The following is a 21,503-nucleotide window of genomic DNA, read 5'->3' as shown; positions in this document are numbered from 1 at the left end:
GGTGATGGGGCTGGGATTTGAACGAAGCTCATTGAATACCAAATCCAGTGCACGGCACGCTGCTTCTCATCATCTATCCAAACTACCAGCATGCACCAGAGACCTCATGTTCGCGGTCAGTAGTTGTGCCCAAATACATCATGCTTTACATCCTGCCTGATAATACGTGGTGCGGGGTTTAACATCTCACAATGTAGGAGAACGCATTACCCTTTACCAACAGCTGGCGGCGTTGTACGTAAATGACACAGACAATTACCTGCGTGCAGACAAGGAGAATCCACCAGCACACAGGTAACAGATAGCACGACACCTCGCTTTTCCCTTATGTGGATTTAAAACATTTTCCTTCCTGTGTAGTTTCTTTACAAGGGAATGTGAGCAGCAGCTCTGCCTCACCTGTAGGTCCTGTGGACTGGGAATAGGATTTCTTCCCATCCCACACAACTATACCTTCCTACCTTTGCTCCACAGAGATAAGGCAGTGCTGCGGTCTAGGGCAGAGTCCTGGATTTAGAGTCAGAACTGGCTCTGCTATTGAATATTCCCTCTGCGTCCTAGGGCAAGTCATCCTCCTCCGTAAAATGAGCCAGATGGACTACATAGTTAGGAAGTCCCTTCCATCTCCTCATCCCATTATCAGAAGGAGTCCTCTCCATGACCTTTCATAGTCTCCCTTGATTCGGGAGCTTTCGTATTCATCAGACCCTTCTACCCCGATGGATGGTGAGAATCGGAAAAGATAACATACCTACAGTGCTTGGCATGTTAATTCATTGATATATAATTAATATTGATTAATATTTAATTAATATTCGTAAAGGCACCATATTCATGCCAGCTGCTACTATTATAGACTTCCGTTTTCTATAATGATGCCACCCCTCTGAGGAAATTCTTTGCAAATCTAAAAGCACATTATAAATGTGAGTCATCATCCTCTTCCCTTGTAGGGGGCATCATAGAAGCTCAGCCCCTGAAAGCAGCGCAGGCATCATTTAGCTCAGCTCCTGCCCCAGCAGAAAACCCATCTACAACATCCCTGCCCAGCTGCCATCAAACCTGCACGCGGGCTGCCTCCAGCGAGGGAGTACCGACTCCCTTCTACTTTGAGGCAGTCCTTACATGGAGCAGTCATGCATCTCTTCCTTTGCTCTGTTTGACTCTCTGCAGAGGCCAAGAAGGATGCCTCACCTCTTCCTCACTACAAACCTTCAAAAACTTAAAGACATAAACTACGTGTCCCCTCAGTTTTCTCTTCTCCAGGCTTAAAATGACATTGTTGTCACTCAGTCGTGTCCAACTCTGTATCTGAGGTTTTCTTGGCAGACATACTGGAGCAGTTGGCCATTTCCTTCTCCAGCTCATTTTACAGATGAGGAAACTGAAGTAAATAGAGTTGAGTGACTTCCCCAGGGTCACACAGCTAGTAGGTGTCTGAGGCCACATTTGAACTCAGGTCTTCCTGACTCCAGGCTCAGTGCTCTATCCACTGCACCACCTAGCTGCCCCAAACACAGGCTCTTTCAAATGATCCTCAAATGCCATGATCTGAAGTCTATCATCATTCTCTGGACATGCTCTAGCTCGCCAATGCCTTTCATAAATGGTGACAGACACCCAGATGGATACAACATTCCAGGTGTGGTCAGACTGGGGCACAGTACCCTGGAACTATCACCACCCTTGCTCTGAATTCCTAAGTCTTTTTAAATGCAGTTTCCCATCAGTACTTTTGGTCACTATGTCATGTGATTGGCTTGTACTCAGCTTGCAGTCTACTAAGTCTCTATGAGTCTTCTAGCCATGCAATATCTTGCCCATCTCAATGGTTGCCCCAGCCTCTCCCAGCCTCCCCAATACCCAGGAACCTGGAAGAGGTGCCGGCTCTCGGTCCGCTCTCGATCTCTCCGAAGGCTGCTGCTCATAAGTGCATCATAGCAAGAGTTCCAAAAACTGGACATGTGGTCATGGCTCCTGGCATAAGTGTCCATCTCAAACTGGGACATGGTAGGCTGTACCTGGGGAGGGGAAAATGGGCCCCAAGATGAAAAAAATGAATCCAGAACTGCCTAGCCCAGGGCAAGGCCCCCAGGCCCAAGAAAGACTTAGTGAAGGGTAGGGAGGAGTGCACCTGGGCCAGAATGGATGACTCCAGGCCTCCCATTCCCCCTCCTCCCTATTTTTAGACCACTCTTTTTCACCTCCTTTTTCTTATGCCTTCATGCTCTCTCTCCACTTCCCTGTCCTGTCTCAGTCCTTTCAGCTTCACCTCAATCATCTCTCTTGCCCTCTGATTCCACTCTCCTTCCCGCTCCTTCCTCCTTCTGCCTTCTATCACTGTTTACCCCATCCCTACCCCCATCAGCCTCTTCACATCCTCCCCTTTCCCACTCATTTTCCCCTCTAGAACTCACTCCCTGTCTAAGGTCATAGAATAATTTGATGTTAGAGACAGAAAGCATCTTAGAAATCATCCAGTCCAACCTTTCATTTTACAGAAAAGGAAACTGAGGCACAGTGAGAGTATGACACTCAGTAAATTAGTAGGAGAGTTGGGACTCAAAGTCAGATACAATAACTTCCCCAAGTCCTTACATCTCTCCCACATTCCCAGGCCCCAGGTCCAGCTGGTACCTGTTTGTCAATGAAGAGCCGCCATTCTGGGGATGTGCAAAAAGCCTGGAAGTCCTCATAGAAGGTGGGGCTGCCATTGGTGGGTGGCAGGGAGGGTAGCCCCCATTGCAGGCCCAGTGCTGTGTAGGCCCTGTCCAGTAGGGTCCGGACCAGAGGCACAAGCCAGGAGCAGCGCTCAGATTCTGCCTCCAGCGCCCGAGCCAGAGGGGCCTCCAGCTTGGCTAACAGATAGCAGGCCTCCTCTCGCCTTGGTGGCACTGCTGTCTGTAGCAAGCCATGGAGCTTCACGTAGGCCAGGGCATGGAGCTGGAGGAGAGCACAGGTTAGGGATAGATGGATTACACCACACACAGGGAAGGAAAAGGATGGGGAGGAGGCTGAGGCAAAAAGGACCCTCAAGGCACTATGGCACACTGACCACAGTCAGCTGTTCTTTGGATGAGCCGCTCACTTGTATAAAATCTGACTTTTAGAAATGTTAGTTTTGCTGAAATATTTCTTTTTTTTCCTCTCTTTTTCCTTTTGAAAAAAATAAAAGACTTTGCCATAAGACAGATAGGAAAATGGAAAAGGAAGCAATGTGACGTAGATCACAAGCAAGTCAGTCCTGGAGCTGAAAGGAGGAGCCAGGTTCTCAACGCCTCTCAATGAGATTGGAGCTCCCTTTGCCCATGATGACAAGACAGGCTTCCAGAGGGTTGCAAGTTAAGAGGGGGGAGGGCCGGAGGAGAGGGGGTCCCTTTTCTTCCCTCCCCTGCCAATTCCTTGGCCTGCTCACCTGGGTGTCTTCCAACAGCATGTAGCCAAGGACAAGGCGCAGCCCAATCTGCGCCATCTCCCGGAGGTCAGTGGCTCCATTGGTCAGATGCTGCCACACACCTAGGTGGTCCAGCAGGCTGCTCACACCTTCAAAGAGCTGCCAGAGAAACCATGCGGTTAGGGAGTGGGATGGGTGCCCAAGAACTCTCAGAAGATAGAGGGAGAGACTGAGACCCAAGGGAAGGAGCCAGGGCCAGCAGAGCTGTTATGGGGATAGGAGAAGGTGGGGAATTTGGCCTTAAGCCTCTGAAAGTTCATATGCACCTTCACAGACTTAAAGAGACAACGGGACAGATGATGGAAGAGATAGATCATCTGGTCCAACCTCTTGTTTCCTAAATAGGAACAACGATGCTCTGAGAGTTTGAATGACTTGCCTACAGGCACAAAGGCATATCATTCACACATACACACAGTAATAATAGGTAAATAGACAGAAGGATACATGGATGGATGGATGAGGTATAAACAGATGGATGGATGAATGATGGTAAAACAGATAGATGGATGAACAAACAATGCCTCCTAATTCTTTAGCATTTTACAGTTTACAAGGAGCTTTTCTCACCACAATTCTTTGAATTAGGCCATTCAATTATTATCCCCAGTTTTCAAATGGGAAAATTGAATCCCCCAAGAAGAACTGACTTGCCTAGTAAGGCGAGGACTAGTACGAGTCAGTCAGCATTTGAACCAGGGTTTCTAGAGTCTTCCCCTCTAAGGTTACTTCTTTGTATGTATCATGTATATACCCAATTATTTGCATGTTGTCTCTTCCACAAAGATGCAAACTCCTTGTGGCAATGGGCTACTTTTTAAAAATCTGTTTGCATCCCTAGCTCTTATCACAGTGCCTGGCACAGAGGAGGCATTTAATAAATATTTATTGATCGACCCATCCTAGCCTAATACACTTTTCTACTACAATAGCATTTAGCGCAGTGCCTGGCACAGAGAAGGCACTTTATAAAAGTTTACTGCATGATCTACACCTCAGTGTTGTCTCACTTTCATTGATGCACAGACACACAGCATTAATTAAACTATCAAATATTCATTGAACGATAACTTCCCTATGCCTGGCCTTGTGGCAGTCACAGAAGATAAAACATAAGCATATGAAAATCTCTGACTCCTGAATTCTTGAGGGGCCAGTCCTCAAACCCTTCCTCTTCCAGGAAAGGCCGCCCCCGCCACAGTCCACAGAGTCTTGTCTTCCTCTGAGATATCACAGCACTTTGTGTCAAGTGTTCTAAGAATGGGAAAAACTCTGTATTTCATAGTCATATGAATGGTAGATCTTAGAACTAGGAGGAACCATAGAATTCAGAATGTCAGAGTTGGAAGAAACCTTAGCAATCATCTAGTCTGACTCCGCTACCCCCATATTATAGAGGAAAAAATGAGGCCCAGAGAGAATAAGAAGCTTACCCAAGGTGACCCAGGAAATTTGGGAGAGAAGTAGAACTAGAATTCCCAGGTGTCCTGGTTTGAAATCCAGGACTCTTTCCATGCCACCACAGTACTCCTCATCAGGACCACCCTCCCTACTAGTCTTCTATAGAGCAGAGAATGTGTCTCATTGGTGTTTGCCCCCCAGATTCTAGCACGGGGTCCTGCACATGGGAGGGCTGCAGTGCTTACTGAATATCTTGGGAAAGGACCAGAAGACTAGATGGCTGGAGCAGACTGTAGGTGTATCAGTAAGTGGACTATATGTACAAGACAATCATGACGCCAGATTGCGGAAGTGCCCGAGCAGTCTGGATTTTATGTGGCAGATACTTATACGAGAGAATTTATCATCATAGGATCTTATATACAAGCATATGTAAATATACATATGCACATACATGTATATAAACATATACACATGTATATGAATGTATTCTGGACCAGATTTGAATTTGTTGTTATTGTTATAGGAAACTTCCAATGAGGAAATTCCTTCTACCAATGGACACTGGCACCTACCTGCTTTTCAACTTATGGTCTTGGAGAGTTGCCTAGAGAGAGTTGGGGGGGGCAGGGAACGCAGAGATTAAATGACTCGCCCAGGGCCACAGTTGTATGGGTCAGAAGTAATTTTTCTTAGTCCAAGGCCAATCTCTCTCGAGTGACAGCACCATGCACATGACCACCTGTTTACACTCCGCAGGATTTAGAGAACCACTGATTATATAGGGAATATGGAAAATCATCCATAAAGCCAGGAGCACCCACTGAGGCTTAGTAGCAGTATCCTGACCGACTGAGAGCAAGAGGCTGACAACAGAACCGAGGGGTGGGCCTGAGAGGGGAGGCAACGTGCACATTTTTAGGTATATAGAAAATCGATACAAGTGATTTGGAGGGCAGGCATGAGCAGCTGGGGGGAATCATGGAAGATTTAACATACAAGGTGTACACCTGAGCTGAGCTTGAAGGAAACAAGGTATTCTAAGGAAGGAAGACATTCCAGGCATGGGGAATGGCAGAGATGTGAGGAGGATTCGGGGTTTAAGAAGAAGGCTGGATGGTGGGCTGTATCCCCCAAAAGTTAGTCATGGGGATGATTTATCCAAACCGGTAAGTAAACAGAGCTGGGATTCAAAGGCAAAGCCAGTGCCCTCACCCCCAAGCCACACAGCCTCCTAAGGACCAAGGCCTGAGCATTTGCAGACTCATGGAAGGTTTTGCCAGTAGTGTAGTAATACAATCAAAGAAGGCCTTGTATGCACTCAGACAGATACAAAGGCAGACAGACAGACACACCCCCAGAGCTGCTGAGTGCCCACAGGCGCTGCACATCTCCCTCCATGTCCTGCTATCACACACACACACACACACACACACACACACACACACACACACACACACACACACACACACACACACACCTTCTCACTCCACAGAGCCTGGTTCCCATGGCCCTCAGAGTGCAGGAAGTCCTGTAGCAAACGCAGTAGCTTCAGCACATGGTGGGTAAGGCTGGGCAGGGCCACAGGCAGGGCTTCCTGAATGTCGGTCAGGGCTGAATCCAGCATCATCTCAAGAAGGCTAAGAATGGCAAGGGACAGACATGGTTTCTTCCCTACACAGACACCTTGAGCAGCTGTCACAGCCTCTACTTAGATACGCCTTTGCCAAGTCTCTCTTTGTGATGCCACCCTCTTTTTCCTTCCTTAGCACCCTCCCTGCTCCATCCCAGCATCCTCCTCAGCCTCTTCCCCTTGTCTTCCAGACAACTCTCATCCCTGCCCCTGTCCATAAATTCCCCAGCTTCTGACCCCCTCCCTATTCATCTCCCTATTCTTATCCCTCAACGCCATTCATCTTATTCTCCTCTCTTAACGATTTTCCCCAACCCCTGACCCTCTTTCTCCTATCTGTTGACTCCTGAGCCTTTCTCCACAATGTCTTCTTAACTTGACCTCTTGTCTCCCAGCACTTATCCCATTTTTTCTCTAGGGACTCCCACATATTCTGAGCACCTTGCCTCTCCTGTTCTAGTAGTTCTGCACAGCCACTGCCCCTCTCCCCCAGCGTACCCTTAAGCCTAAGCTTTCCTCCTCTAGTGTTTCCCTATCTCCCTCCAGTCTCATCCACCCTAGCCTTTCCCTCACTTCAGTGACCCTTACACATTTCCCTCCCAGCCCCACAGTTCTAGATAGAGCCCTTGATGAGTCACCAAACTGGACCTTGGAGAGCCTTACCTGCGCTTGATCTCATCAGGTGGACGCACCAGCTCCCCAGCAGCTCCCAGTTTTGTGAGGACTGAGAAGACCTGGCCCCGTTCACGCCATGCAGCCTCATCATCACCCTCCACCCCGCGCCACGTCACCGAGAACAGGATATTGGTCAGCAAATTGCATAGTTCTTCCTCTGGGGCTTGCTAGTGGTAAAACCATGACAGAGGTTCAGGGGGTGAGAACGTTTGGAGGGGGTCTCTGGAGGCTGAGGCAATGATGGGGGGGTGGGGCAGGGGGCAGATAAGGGGACAGGGGAAGAACTACGGCTAGAAGCATACTCCTTCCTCTACACCATGATCTAGTGGGATGACAATGCCATTGGCATCGCAGCATCACCTAGAGCAGGTGTTCTTAAGTTGGGTACATGAACTTTCAAATGTATATATTCTGATAACTGTACTTCACTATGGTTTCCTTTGTAATCTTACACATTTTGTGATTTAAGATCATGATTCTGAGAAGGGTCCGTAGGCTCCAGCAGACTGCCCGAGGGGGCTGTGATATAAAAAAAAGTTAAGAACCCTTCTCTAAAATCATCTCGGATTCGCCAGTCATCACAGATCTCTTACAGAATCATGGAAATGTTAAGATCAGTAAATCGCTTCTGAGTCCTCAGAGGATCATTGTACATATTATCCTTCTATTGGAAGCCATGCCAGCAGACCATCCAGGCCAGCTCTCTGTCTTCCAGGATGGTGACTACAAACCAGGCAATCCCAGCTTTGCTAGAGCAACCAGCCTTTGTCACCTCTGCCAGATTTCTCAATCTCCTCCCCAAGCCCCCAGAGTAAGCAGCTTTTAAAGCTCTTTCTAGAGCTCTTAAAGGATGACAAAGCCCTCACCTTACAACAGCCCTATGATGGAAAGAATTCAACAATTTTATCCCCATTTTACAGAAGGGGAAAACTGAGACTGGAAGAAATAATGTGACCTGCTATAGGTGTCCGACTTCAACTCTACTATTCTGTCCACCATATAACACTGCCCCTGTTATGTGAAAGTCACAGATCTGGGCACTATGGGGAACATGATGGTTAAGACAAGACCCTCAACCTTTAGAAACCTACGTCTAGTTGGGAAGACTGGATACAAACACTTTGATAACCATGGAAGACAGCAATAAGCAAGAGATTGTGAAGAATAAATACCAGCGAGAGGTACGGAAAGTATAAGCAGAGAGAATCTGAGAGGGAAAGATCACTGTGAGTTGGGGTAGCCATCCAGAGAGGGCTTCCTGGAGGACCTGGGACTTGAACTGGGCCTCAAAGGACAGTCAAGGCTTAAGAGACACAGAGAAGAATGGGGAGAGGTATCCCAGGCTAGGGGAATGATATAAATGACACAGAAGTTCACAGTACAGGGCCAACCCAGCACCATGACCATGTGGACTAGAAGAGATCTTTACTATTAAGCAGGTTAAGGTGATATCACCCTCCTTTAACAGAGAGGTTGAGATGTGCCCATTTCTGGACCCTTACCCTAGTCTTGCTCAAAGGGGCAATTGGAAAAGTAGGGAATGATGCCATGAACCTGGTAATTTGCTATAGGCCTGGACAAGTCTTTACCTCCCTGGGTCTCAGCTGCCTTACCTATTAAATAGGGACACATCTAGAAACTTTACTGATAACTCCACGAATGACCTTCAGCAAATCACTTCCTTTGTCTGGGGCTTGGTTTCCTCCTTCTTAATGTGATGGGGCTAGACCAGATGGTTTCTACCTTTAAAGTTCATTGAATGTGTCCAAATGAAACGAACTGAGGTCACCATTGTCCCTATTCAACAGTCCTTTCCTTATTCCAGGCTGAATGAACTATGCCCCTAATTTAGCCCCTTAGGACCTGTTCCCCACAGAGGCCTAACCTGAGGGTTGCTGGTGTTGGAGGTATCATCCCCAAGGCTGGGCTCCTGGAAGCTGGTCTCATCCAGCACATTGGAGAGGCTGGAGCTGTGACGGCCCCGGAAGGGTGGAAAAGGCCGTCCCCCTTCCAGTGGAGATGGTGTGCTAGGTAGGCTGACGGGGGTCAGGTTCTCACCGCTGCCCACAGTGGCCCCAGACCCTGTGCTGGCCAGTTCCGGACCCAGATCAAAAGGTGAACAGAAGGGCGAGAGAGGCTGGTAAGTAGCTTCTAAAGATGGCGGGTCACTGGGGACCGCGGCAGAGGAGGAGTGTCTCACACTGTCAGAGGAGGAGTGTCTGGCACTGTCGGGGGGTGAGGTCTCAGTGTCTGGAAAGCTCTCGGAAGACTCAAGAGATGCCTCAAAAGGCAGAGGCAGGAAGACATCGCCGCTCAGCTCTGCAGGGGCTGGCTCCAGGGAGTTCGGCGAGGGGGCAGCAGGGGCTTCTCGGACGTACAGACGTGTTAGGATGTCCTGCCAGCCCACCTGGCGGGCCAGCTGCCGTACCATATCTGGCTGCCCATAGATCAGGTGGAATAGCTGCATAGGATTAAACCATTGTCTCAGCTCCCTTTCTTATAGCCCCTCAGGTCTGACAAAATACTATCCTCCCCTCTGGGAGGTGGAAGTGCATTGTAGTGAAAAGAGCCCTGGAGAGTAAACTCCCAAAACCAAATCCTGGCTCTGCCTCTCACCTATGTGACCTTGGCCAAATCATTTCTCTCTGAGACTGTTTTCCTCATCCAGAAAGTAAAGGGGTTTCAGCAGATGGTCTCTCAGACTCCTTCCAACTTTAAAACCTATGATCCTACAATAAGTGTTCTTGACTCCACTTTACAGAGTAGAAAACTGAGGCTCACAGAGTCTCAAAGATCATGACATGTCCAACTGTACACAGCTAATAAGTGACAAAGCCAGGATTTGAACACAGGTCTTCTGAATCTGAATCTCATTGGATAATCTGGTCATGAAAGTAGTAAGTAGGAAACATAGGATTTGAACTCCCATCTTCCCAGGTCTTCTTGACCCCCAAGTTCGGTACTCTATCAACTACAACAAGCTGAACCTCATTGTGCCAATGGTGGTGGTCTCCATGTTTACCTAGGAGCTTTCGGGTATTTCTATTATCATCTCACCAGAGAGGAACTCAAACACTCTATATCGTCCTATTCAAAAACTTTGGAAGCATCTGCCAACTGCTGGTTCATTTTCCTTGTTTCTCAAGGAGTTTAGGCTCAAATCTCCCTTTCCACCCCAAACCCTGCCTTCCTTCCATAACACCAACTTGTTTCTGAAGAGGGCTGAAGGAAGGGGGAAGAGGAAATGGTACAGGCGTTAGGGGCATCCTGACCTGGTCCAGTTAGCCCCTGGGCTGGTCTCTTCACTCAACCCTTTTTTCTCCTCTCTGGGGTTCCTGAGTCCTAGCCCCCTTTCCCTCTGCCTGTAGTCCCCACTCCAGGAGGAGGACCTAGCTTGCATACTCACCTTCCTACACATGTCCAGGCGGACACTGAGCTGGGCACGATGGGACAGATATACAACGGCCACCAAGTCCTTGAGGTTTGGGCAGTCTGTGAGAGCAAAGGGAGCATAGATGGCTCCTCCTGTGTTAGACCATTGAGCCTCCCATCTCCAAAGGTGCTCTTCTCTTGTCTTCCCTGGTCCTATTCCTCCAGCCCCACCCACCAATAAGTGACATGGTTTTCCCTCACATCTTTCCACTAAAACCTTTAAGGTAATAAATTATATGACGTCAGGGCCCATCACTGTGCACTAAAGAAATGTCTGGTGAATAAATGAAATTATAGGAGCCCATCCTTGAATTCCAAAGTTCACCAATCTGCTCCACAGGCCCAGACCTTTCCAGCTCTGGAAACCCCCCAGATCTACCCTCCTCTCTTCCCATTTTCTCACCCGCACTCAGGACCTGCTCAGAGAGGCCCCTGCAGAGGTGAGAGGAGACGGGCCCCTCTGGCAGGCAGGCAATGAGGCCCTGAAGGCCACAGTCCTTCAGCTTGAGCCGATGCTTATAACGCTCTGGCACTCGATCGTTCTTCAAGAGCTTATTCAGGATCTGGCAAAAGTTAAAGAAAGTGAGATAAGCCAAGGTGAGAAGGGTAGCTTATGATGCCCATGCTTTCTGTGAGGTCCTATTCTCTAGGTATGGGAACTCAAAAGCAGAAAAAAACCTGGATTTAGAGCCAGGATCTCCAGGGGTCTAGATTCAAACTTCCACTCGCCTACCTGCATGACTTTTAGCAAGACCTTTTCTTCTCACAGTTCTTAGTTTGCTCTTCTATAAAGTGGGCTAGATCATCTGGCTCTAAATTCTATGTCCCATGAGCTAACTCAGCTCCATGGAGGGATCCCCAATTTAAAAATCCAATGTTCTCTCTACTGCTAAATATTGAGCAGCATGTCTGAGACTTGAACCCAGATCCAGTAAATGACTCCAAATTTTCTGTTCCATCTGGAACAACCTGCAGCTTTTAATCAGTTTCTTGCTTAGTTCCCCTGGCCCACTCTCACTTGGTTTGTTGGAGGCAGTTAGGGTGAAGGGACTTGCCCAGGGTCACATAGCCAGTAAATGTCTGAGTCTGGATTTGAACTCATGTCCTCCTGACTCAAGGGCTGGTGCTCCCTCTACCACACCACCTAGCTGCCTGTATTCCTTCTCACCACTCCTTATAGGCCAGTTTGAACCCAGACACAGCAGCCCCCTTCCCTCCCTGGAAAGACTGCCAGTGTCCTTTCCTGGTCCCTTCCAGCTGCTAATGGAAGCCCTCCTGCGGATGGAGTTTGTTGCCTACATGCAGCACAAAGTGTCAGAAGGGAGCTTGGAGACACTCCAATCAGAGGATCTAGACTTATAGCTGGGAGGGACCCTCGAGGACATTTAGTCTAATTCTCTCATTTGACAGGTGAGGAACATGAAACCCAGAGAGGGGACTTGTTCAGGGTCACACAGTTAAATGTAAGAGGGAAGATCTGAACCCAGGTCTCCCAGGCTCCAAGCTCAGTACTCTATCCACAATGTCACACTGCTTAGAGAAGTCATTTATATATAGACAAATGCAAGTACACACACACACACACACACACACACACACACACATATAGCTCGTGAGCTGGCAAAGGTTTTATAGATGTAAAGGCAGGGGGGGACTTTGGGATGTAAAGTAAGATTCTCTGACCCCGAAACCAGTGCTTTTGTGAAGATACCATAATGAGTGGCAGAGTCCTCTTCTGCCTCCATCCCCCAAAGCCTCCCATTCTCCCTGAGATACTGACATAGGGAATAGACACACCCACAAACCTCATGCCTGGATCCTCATTCAAGTCCCCAATGGGGATGTCAGTATAGTGCTCTTGGCGGAGGCTAGAATAAGAGGAGAAGGTGCCAATGGCTCACCTTGAAGACCTTGTCACGTAGCTGGTCAGAGAAGGACCTGTGTACCAACAGGGCAAACAGTACCTCCACATTATTTGGCTCTAGCAGGAAGGTGCAGAGGGGCTCCTGGACCGGTGAGCTCCGCAGCAGGTTCAAAAGCATGTCCAAAACCCCACATACCTAAGGTGGAGGTAGAGTCACTCAGCCCACAGATTCTCCCCAGGATTCAGAACAGGCAGGACTCCTCTTACATTCCCCCATTCCCCACATCCCTGTCATTGTGCCAGCTTTCAGGCTGCTCCCCATTCTCTCACTGAAGTCTTACCCATCCTTTAGGGCTCATCTCAAATGGTGCCTCTCCCAGAAAGCCTTCCTTGACAAGCCTCTTCTCTCCTGGGGATCTTTCCCAGCATGTTATTTGCATTTCTTTCAGAATATTTCAAGAATCCAGGATTTTGTCACTGTGGGTCTTCCCCCTGACCCAAGCAGATTCCTCCCACTCCAAGTCTTTGTGGGTTTCAATTTCTATACCCAGGCAGCCAAGCCCCCATATTTAGATCTGTCCTCAGACTGCACATACAGCCCACCCCCAGGTCTGTGTTGGAAGCCTTTCTTTCTTCTGCAAAGCTTGGCAGAGCCTTTGAGAGCCCGGGGACACGTCCAAGGGACAAAGATGCTCTCCTCACCCAGAAGCCCTCTACCTGCATCCTTGATCCTATCCTCTCTGCTCCCCTGACCGTCTGCCCCTTCTCCCTCCTTCTCCTGCTGCTTACGGCATTCCCTGGGCTCTCTGACCCTTAAGCAAAGCTACGTTTGATCCTGTCACTCCCCGAAGCTCCTACTCTGTATCTTCCTAGGAGCCAAACTCCTAGGGGAAGTGGTCTACCTCATGTTGTCCCCTCTCACTCACTTCTCAGCTTTTTGCCATCCATTTTCTGATGTTTCTGCTGCCCTTTCCAAGGTTGCCAATGGAAACGTTAAATGCAATGACCTTCTTTCAGGGCTCATCCTCCTTGACCGCTCTGTGACTGTGGACGGAGCCAGCCACTTTCTATTCGTAGATAGCCTCTGCTCCTCCACCCCCGTGGTTAGCTTTGGTGACACTGCTTTCCCTACTCATCTACCTCCTTGTCTGACTGCCCCTTCTCAGTCTCCTTTGCCGGATCATCATCTTCCATGCCTCGTCCCCTAACTCTTGGGAGTTCCCCAAGATTCTCTCTAAGCCTTCTTCTTCCTCGGCTCCCTCTACCTTGACGAGTTCATCAGCTCCCATGGGTTTAATCATCATCTCTATGAAGACTTCCAAACCTACATAACCAGCCCCAGTCTCTAGCTTGAATTCCAGTACTGAATCACCAACTATCTGCCTGGGTGTCCTGGAGCATCCCAAACTTGCCTTCTGCCCTAGATTCCCCATTTCCATTGGAGATACCACCACACTTCCCAAATCAGAATCATCCTTGACTCATCTCTCCTTCACTCTCCACATTTAATCAACTGACAAATCTTGTCCTTCCATGGTGTTTCTCTCATATAAAGTACAAATTCCTCAGTTTAACATTTCAAGCCCTTTACAATCTGCAGAGAATTTTTTTCCTCCTCTCTTCAGCCTCTCCAAAATGCACAGAATCAAAGGTCAGCCCAAACCACCTTGTACAGGAAGCCTCTCTTGATGCTCCCTGACCCCCACCAATGGCTAATGTCGCCTCCATACTATCTTGTCTGCATTCTGTGTCCTCTAGGAAAATTATAAGCTCCTGGGACAGAAAGGATTTTTTTTCTCTTTCTTTTGATTACCAGAATCTTAATAGAGGTTTGTCATGTTGAATTGAGGAAGCATTGGAGGAGGATATCAGTACATGCATCAAAGAATACTGTGCATTATATACACTTGTGCCTTGTACTCCTTATATATATTCGTCTGTGTATGTACATATATATACATATATTTTATATATACTTCTGCCTTATACTCCTACTAGTCTTGTGAGCTCAAATATGTATATGTGTATATATATGTGTGTGTGTATATATATACACATATATAATCCATATACACACATACACACAAACACATTTGCCTTCTATACACCTGTGCCTTCTATTCCTACTAGCCTCGTGAGGTCACAAGGACAGGGTCATATCTCGATTTTGCATCTTCCCTAGTGCCTAGCACAGAGTTCTGCAGACAGTAGGCTGCTCTCCAGTCTTTGCACCATGCCCGACGCCTTAGGGCTGCTCCTGAACCACACCTCATGCTCTGCCTCCTCTGGATCCATGCACCTTTCTATGATCCACCCAGATGCACTGCGCCCTCGGGCTGCTCCCAGCCCACCCCACCTTTGTACCTGGCCTTCATCACTGGAGCCAGCCAGGTAGTTGAGCACTGCATGCATCTCCTCTGGGGAGAAGCTTCGAGCCAGGAACTCCTTGACTAGACTGAACAGGGAGGTCTGCACTGTTCTCAAGTCATCCTCAGCAAGGGGACGCTCCCTCTGCGAGCTGGGATACAGGGAAGGGAAAAGCAGAGGTGAGAGATGAATAAACAAAGGCAGAGACACAGGATAGGGAGGAAGGAAGGAGGAGAAAGAGAACACCCCAGTGTCACTCTGTCCCAGTGCCCACCTCCTTACCTATAGTGGGCACGCACTGAGTCAAGGATGTACTGGACTCCGTACTTCTTTCGAACCCTCTGTCTGTGCTCCTTAATGGTGCTGGACAGGTACTGAATGTGACCTGGCCCCAGGGCAGAGAGAGCTGTTTATTTTACATCTCCCAGTCAGACCTGGGCAGAAATTATTCATCCCCCTCAGACTGGGAGTTTCTTGAGGGCAGGGCTGACAAGTTTTTTCCCTTGGCTCTATCAGGTTAGTAACTCCTCAAGAGTAGAGCCATGTCTCCTTTTCTCTTCCTAGCACTCTCTCCTAGCTTCTAGTCCAGGGAAGATGAATGCCCATCATGGGATGGGAATAGGAGGCCCAATTGCAAAGAGGGAGTCTTGTACAGGCTCCTGATCTCCCCTTGAGGTTTTCCACACTCCTAGGGCCCTGCCCCTGCCTGTCCCAGGAGAGCAGAGCTTCCTGATCCCATGCTCTCAAGGGAGAGAGGGGAGGTATGAGGGAATAAGCCTCACCCAGCCGGACGGCAAAGTCACTCTGGCTCCATAGATGGAAGTTGAAAAGCAAGTGTTGGTAGAGTAGGTGCAGGAGGGGCCCGTTGCCCTCAGAGGCTACCTGCTCCATGAGCATCTGGGCAGCCATCAGGACGTTCATATCCATGCAGTGGCTGGGGACCTGGAAGGAACCCCAGGAAGGTTAAGGTGACTTTCCCAAGGTCACGATGGTCTTAAATATCAGAGAGGTGTAATTTAAACCTAAGTCTTCTCATTCCAAAGCCACTGGAGCAGGCAGGAACCTTGTCTGGAACATCTAGTTCAGGAGTTCTTAACCTGGGATCTATGACCTTTAAAAAATTTTTTTGATAAATGTATTTCAAAATAATTGGGTTATCTCTTTAATTCTGTACATTTATTTTATGCATTTCAAAATATTATTCTAAGAAGAGGACCCTGCACTTCCAGACTGCCAGAGGTTAAAAGTCCTTGTTCTAAGCCAATCATCTCATTTTCTAGTTGAGCAAACAGAAGCTCAGAGAGGGTGACTGATCCAAGGTCATTGTGGTAGAGTAAGAATTTAAACCCAAGTTCCCTGACTCCCAGACAATTATTCTTTCCACAGCACCTCGCTAACCCCCAGTCACCCCCAACCTCAGCTCACCATCTCCCACTACCTGTGGGACCTTGGGCAACTGATCTTTCTTGGCCTCGGTTGATCAACTGTAAAATAAGGGGGTGGGGGTGGGGGCTGGACCAGAATGATCACTCAGATCCACTACAGCTCTAAATTCGGTGATGAACCTATGGTACAGATAGTAATAATAACCCCTTCTATTTGCAGGGTGCTTAGTTTACAAAATATTTTCATAATGACCAGATCCTTGCAAAAACTCTAGGACACAGACCCATCAGGCATTACTACCCCATTTGACAGATGAGAAAACTGAGGCTCAGAAATGGGAAGTAACAGTGATCATGACCCAATGTATTCACTACACCCAAATTGGAAGTTAGGGAATGAGTTGCCAAGTCCCAGTTCAGAGCACATAGACCCGTGGAGCCATGAAGGTTAGGACAAGCCCATTCTTTTCCCTCATCCCATGTTCCCCTCCCAAGAGGGCCCAGATCTCCCTCTCTCTAGACCCTCACCTTCTGTAGCAATGCCCCAATGATGGCTGGCCCGTGGCACTGCATCAAGCTCTCCTGATTCACCAGGTGTCCTTGGAGGAAATTCTTCACCATGAGCAAGAAAGCGGCCACGCCATTCCGTTCCACTCGGCCCTCTTGGGTGGAGGGGAGGCGAAGAGGAAGGGGAGGTCAGAGGGAGGGAAGGCAGAGAGGACAGTAGGATGGGGCTGGTGATGGGATCTGGGGGAGGGGAAGAGTCACATAGGGATGGAGGAGGAAAACCTATCACTGGGGGGGGTCCCATGGTGGACCTTAGGAGGTCCCAACTGGGGGCTGGGGGTGGGGGCCTGAGAATGGAGAAACTGCTGAGCCTGGTCAGACTACATCACCATCTAAAGTCTTCGCTGGGGAAACCAAAGCTAGAAAAGTGAAGTGACTTGCCCAAGGGCACAAAGCCAATAAGCAGTGTTCTTTTCACTGATCTGGTTGTAGAAGAGATCTTCTAGATCACCCAGTCCAGGGATTCTAAACCTGAGCTCTATGATTTTGTTTTAAAGTCTAACTGATTGACTGCCATTATAACCCTCAACATCGATTTTTTAAAGATTCTATCCTATTTGGTTAAAAAAAATCCTCTTCGAGGGCGTCCACAGGCTTGCCCAGAACATCAAGGGAGTTGAAGACACAGAAAAAGTTAAGAGCCCTCATTTCCTTGGACTCCTTCATTTGACAGATAAGATACTCTGGCCCAGAGAAGGAACATCACCCACTGAGGGACCCACAAGGAGCAGGAGTGGGGAGTCAAGCCCAGGTCCCTTGGCTCCAGATCTGGGAATCTCATCACTCTGTCAAACTCCCTCAACTGTCATCATACACTCATGGGATCTGGAGTTGGAAGAGGTTTGGGTATAGAGGCTGAAGCAGAGGGTGGTGGGAAAGGGTCAGAAAAGCCACCAAAGACAGAACAGGGTTCTCAAGAGAAGCCAGACCCAGGGGCAGGAGAGCAAGATGGCCTTCAAGGAAGGGCCCACACTCTTCAGAAGAGAGGAGAGGCTTACCTGAGGACTTACCCAGGGGGATAAGCAGCCCCTGGGCATTGTGGGAGGAAGTCAGCTCAGGGCCCACTAGGTCATGGGTTTCAGCTTGTCCCTCAGGTTCCTGGGGTTGGGAACCCACCTGTTCTAGGAGGGGCAACAGAACTCCCATCCCTCCCACGCAGTTCACCACATCCTAGGAAATAACAGGATAGGGGGGTCACAGCACCTCCCTTTGTACACCAGGAAGCCACAGTCCCCAAGCTCCAAGGTTTGCTTGGACTCTTCACCTCCCTCCTTCTCGCTTCTTTTACTCTCCAAACATGACTCCATCTTTCAGGAGCCATTTATACAGTCCTAGCCCACAAAGGTCTCCCCCTGTCTGGACCTTCCCCCCACAGTTAGTCTCAATCACGCAGGCTAGGAGCTTCATTAAACAATGCCTCCTGAGTCTGAGTGAGAGGAGCAGAGCCAGGAGAACTTTGTACACAGCGACAACCACAGGGTGGGAGGAATTTTTCTGGTAGATTTAGTACTTCATTGCAACGCATTTAGTCTTGAGGCAAATCGCCTTTCACATTCAGAGAAAGAACTATGGAATTGGATCACAGATAGAAACAGACTATTTTCTTTTGTATTATGTTTTGTTCTGTTTTGGCTTATGGTTTCTTCCATTCATTTTAATTCTTCTATGCAACATGTATTTAACAGAAATGGACGTGCAGAACCTATATAAGATTGTACGCCGTCTCTGGGAGGCAGTGAGGAGGGAGGAGGGAATGGGCGGGGGGAAGGAATCTAATATATATGAAAGTGACTGGAGAACACTGAAAACAAATAAAATAATTTAATAAAAAAAAAAACCCAGTGCCTCCTATACACAGTGAAGCCTCATCTCTCTAGCCTCTAGATCATAAGGTCCTTGGGACTATAGAAAGGAAGACCAGGATGGAGCAGAATGAGGTCAAATGAATAGAATGGAACACAACAGGACAGAACAAAATAGACCAGAAGTATAGAACACAACAGAATAAATTAGAGAATAAAGTAGATTTTTAAAAAACAGAACAGTATTGAAGGAAAGCTATGACTGGTCTCTCACTGCTCTGACGCCACCTTTGAGCTTGGCCTTCGGACCTAGAGCAGCCATCACCACCTTCTTGTCCATGACCCTGCCTGCCTTTGCTGGCATCTGAGGTATCCCAGCTATCTCGGGCACGGTGACCCTCTAGCCAGGAACCAGGAATCCCAAGGTCATTGTCACTCTATAAGGCTTGGGGTCTGGTGTTGCCTCCCACTTCATCCCACCCACAGAACATTCCTGATGACTGCCATCATACTCACATACCTTCACATCCCAGTTCACCACATTGTGGCCTGTTAAGCGGCCATCTAGCCCATGAGTAGGAGACAGGTCCAGACAGATTTTGTTCTTACAGGCCTGAATGAAGGGAAAAATGAGCCATCAGGGTCTGGGGGTCTCCAATCCCTACTAACCTTACCCAGTGGGAAGGAAGAAAGCTGCTCCCTACCCCACTCTGTAGAACTTCTTTTCTCCCTCAGGATGGGACACATTTGAGGGTGGGGAGAAGAACCTAGGCTCTCCTTTAGAAGTCAGAAAGACAGGCTGGAAATCCCTCTTGGGGCAGAAAGGAAGTGGGAGGATTAAAGGGTAGGATCTGAGGCTTGGCAGTTCAGGATGCCTGCCTTCTGTCTGGGCCAAAGTCCCTACTACACAAAAATCATCATCCCATCTCATTCTAGCCCTTGAACTCTGCCCTGGGTATAAGAATGAAAATAAGGACTTAAGAGTGGAACCCAACAGTGGGCAGTGATGGAGATCGAAGATTGGGGTGAGTAATAAATGTAGAGAGTGTATGAAGAGGGTAGAGAATAGTTGATATGGGAAGGTTGTGGGAAATAGGGGATGAAAGGTTCTTGGGGATAAAAGAAAGAAGAATGAAGTTATAAAGTGAGCGGGGTGCAGGTGGCAGGTATATGGTAAAGGGTGGAGGAGGTAGAGGAAGGAGATAAAATGTAAGAGATGACTGTAGGGAATGGCAGATGGGACGGAGGATGGAAAATGAAGGACAGTTGTGAGAAATGAGGGCGGAGATGGGGAATGGTGATAGAAATAGCAAACGGGATGGGAGAGGGAGAGTTTCAAGTCTGAGGATAAAACATGAAGGACAGAAGCAGTGGAGAGAGGGCAGGGATGGAGGACTGGAGTAGAGGCGGAGGACAGGGTGTGGCAGGGCTGGAACCTGGGGTGTGTAGTGCAGAAGCATCTTGCCGCTCAGCTCCTGCATTTCCCCTTCTGGCTTGAAAGGAGACGTCTCATTGGGCCCTGGAGAAGGGGGAAAAAGTCTCAGGCTTTCGCCCCATCCTCTGTCCTCCCCCAAGATGGGCTGGTGTCAATTTAGTCTGGTCCCACTCCCCTCCCCGACTTCACACATCTGGGCTCCCCTCACTGGATGATGGTCCTATTCTCTGGAACCTCCCAGATGTGGATGAGATTGCTACATGTCCTGTCCTTCAGTCTCGCTCTACCCAGAGCCAGCTTTGCCATGAAACGGAGGTGGCCCAGGGACAGAGTGCAAGACAGAGAGGGATGCCACTGGGGACCCTCTTAATATGACTTCTTATAAGTGAACAAATTTTTAGTAGCACAATCCCTGCTCTCCAGCACATGTAGGGATTAAAGTCACTTGTATTATGGTAAAGCTCAAAGCCTCTGGCAGACAGCCAACAACCTGTATGTGTATGTATGAATGTGTGTGTACATGTACAGTAGTTTTTACACTGTTGCCTGGGGTGCGCAAATGCCTAGGCTCCCCGGCTCTGTAAATGTTTCATTGACTGCTCCAAACCTCAGGGACCTCTCCCTGCAGCACTGCTCAAGGATGATAAATGCCAAATTAGGATATGAACCTGACATGTCTGGCCATGTCACTCCCTTCAAGAACCATCAGTGACTCCCTATTACCCACAGGACAAAGTACTTGCAGAGAAAGGCACTCAACTCCCTCCACGATCTTGCACCAGACCACCTTTCTAGCCTGACTTTCCTCTAGTCCTTTTCATGCTCCTGCCAAACTAGACTATTAGCTGCTCTCCCATCTCCATGCCAGTGCATTCCTCATGCCTGTAACATACCATGTCCTCATCCCTGACTGTAGAAATCCTGAGAGTAACAGTAACAGCTGGTATTTATGCAGCACTTTAAAATTTGGAAAACACAAAACCAAGAATCACCTATCCAGCAAAACTGACTATAATACTGCAGGGGAAAGAAATGGAATTCAGTGAAATAGAGGACTTCCAAGCATTCTTGTTGAAAAGACAAGAGCTGAATAGAAAATCTGACTTTCAAATACAAGAATCAAGAAAACATGAAAAGGTAAACAGGAAAGAGAAGTGATAAGGGACTCATTAAAGTTGAACTATTTATATTCCTACATGGAAAGATGATATTTGTAACTCATGAGACCTTTCCCAGGATTAGGGTAGTTAGAGGAAATATATATATATATATATATATATATATATATATATATATATATATATATATATATATATATATATATATACACACACACACACACGCACACGCACACACCCATCCATATATATGTATATATGCGTGTATGTTATATATGTGTAGGTATGTATGTGTATAGATATGTGTATATATGTATGTGGGGTGTGTGTGTGTGTGTGTGTGTGTGTGTAGAGAGAGAGACAGAGATGT

The 21,503-nt window shown here is 48.0% G+C and overlaps 1 protein-coding gene across 6 annotated transcripts in view; it reads right to left on the bottom strand.

Moving 5' to 3' along the window:
- Nucleotides 1-21,503, bottom strand: part of NBEAL2 (neurobeachin like 2) — a 154,009-nt gene that overhangs the window by 26,004 nt on the left and 106,502 nt on the right. For all 6 annotated transcript variants that reach the window (XM_072653420.1, XM_072653417.1, XM_072653390.1 and 3 more), the window contains 16 exons: nt 20,017-20,099; nt 19,101-19,193; nt 17,777-17,948; nt 16,740-16,873; nt 15,609-15,768; nt 15,109-15,211; nt 14,824-14,977; nt 12,497-12,655; nt 10,999-11,158; nt 10,570-10,655; nt 9,049-9,624; nt 7,152-7,330; nt 6,336-6,495; nt 3,416-3,553; nt 2,638-2,943; nt 1,872-2,021 (listed from right to left, as the gene is read on the bottom strand). In XM_072653420.1, the coding sequence (XP_072509521.1) occupies nt 1,872-2,021; nt 2,638-2,943; nt 3,416-3,553; nt 6,336-6,495; nt 7,152-7,330; nt 9,049-9,624; nt 10,570-10,655; nt 10,999-11,158; nt 12,497-12,655; nt 14,824-14,977; nt 15,109-15,211; nt 15,609-15,768; nt 16,740-16,873; nt 17,777-17,948; nt 19,101-19,193; nt 20,017-20,099 (2,813 nt within the window). The remainder of the gene's footprint in view (nt 1-1,871; nt 2,022-2,637; nt 2,944-3,415; nt 3,554-6,335; nt 6,496-7,151; nt 7,331-9,048; nt 9,625-10,569; nt 10,656-10,998; nt 11,159-12,496; nt 12,656-14,823; nt 14,978-15,108; nt 15,212-15,608; nt 15,769-16,739; nt 16,874-17,776; nt 17,949-19,100; nt 19,194-20,016; nt 20,100-21,503) is intronic.

Source organism: Notamacropus eugenii, chromosome 1 (assembly GCF_028372415.1).
Source record: "Notamacropus eugenii isolate mMacEug1 chromosome 1, mMacEug1.pri_v2, whole genome shotgun sequence".
Classification (NCBI taxonomy): Eukaryota; Metazoa; Chordata; class Mammalia; order Diprotodontia; family Macropodidae; genus Notamacropus; species Notamacropus eugenii.
The sequence above is the reverse complement of the archived record's forward strand: the minus strand, read 5'-3'. Positions and strand labels throughout refer to the sequence as shown.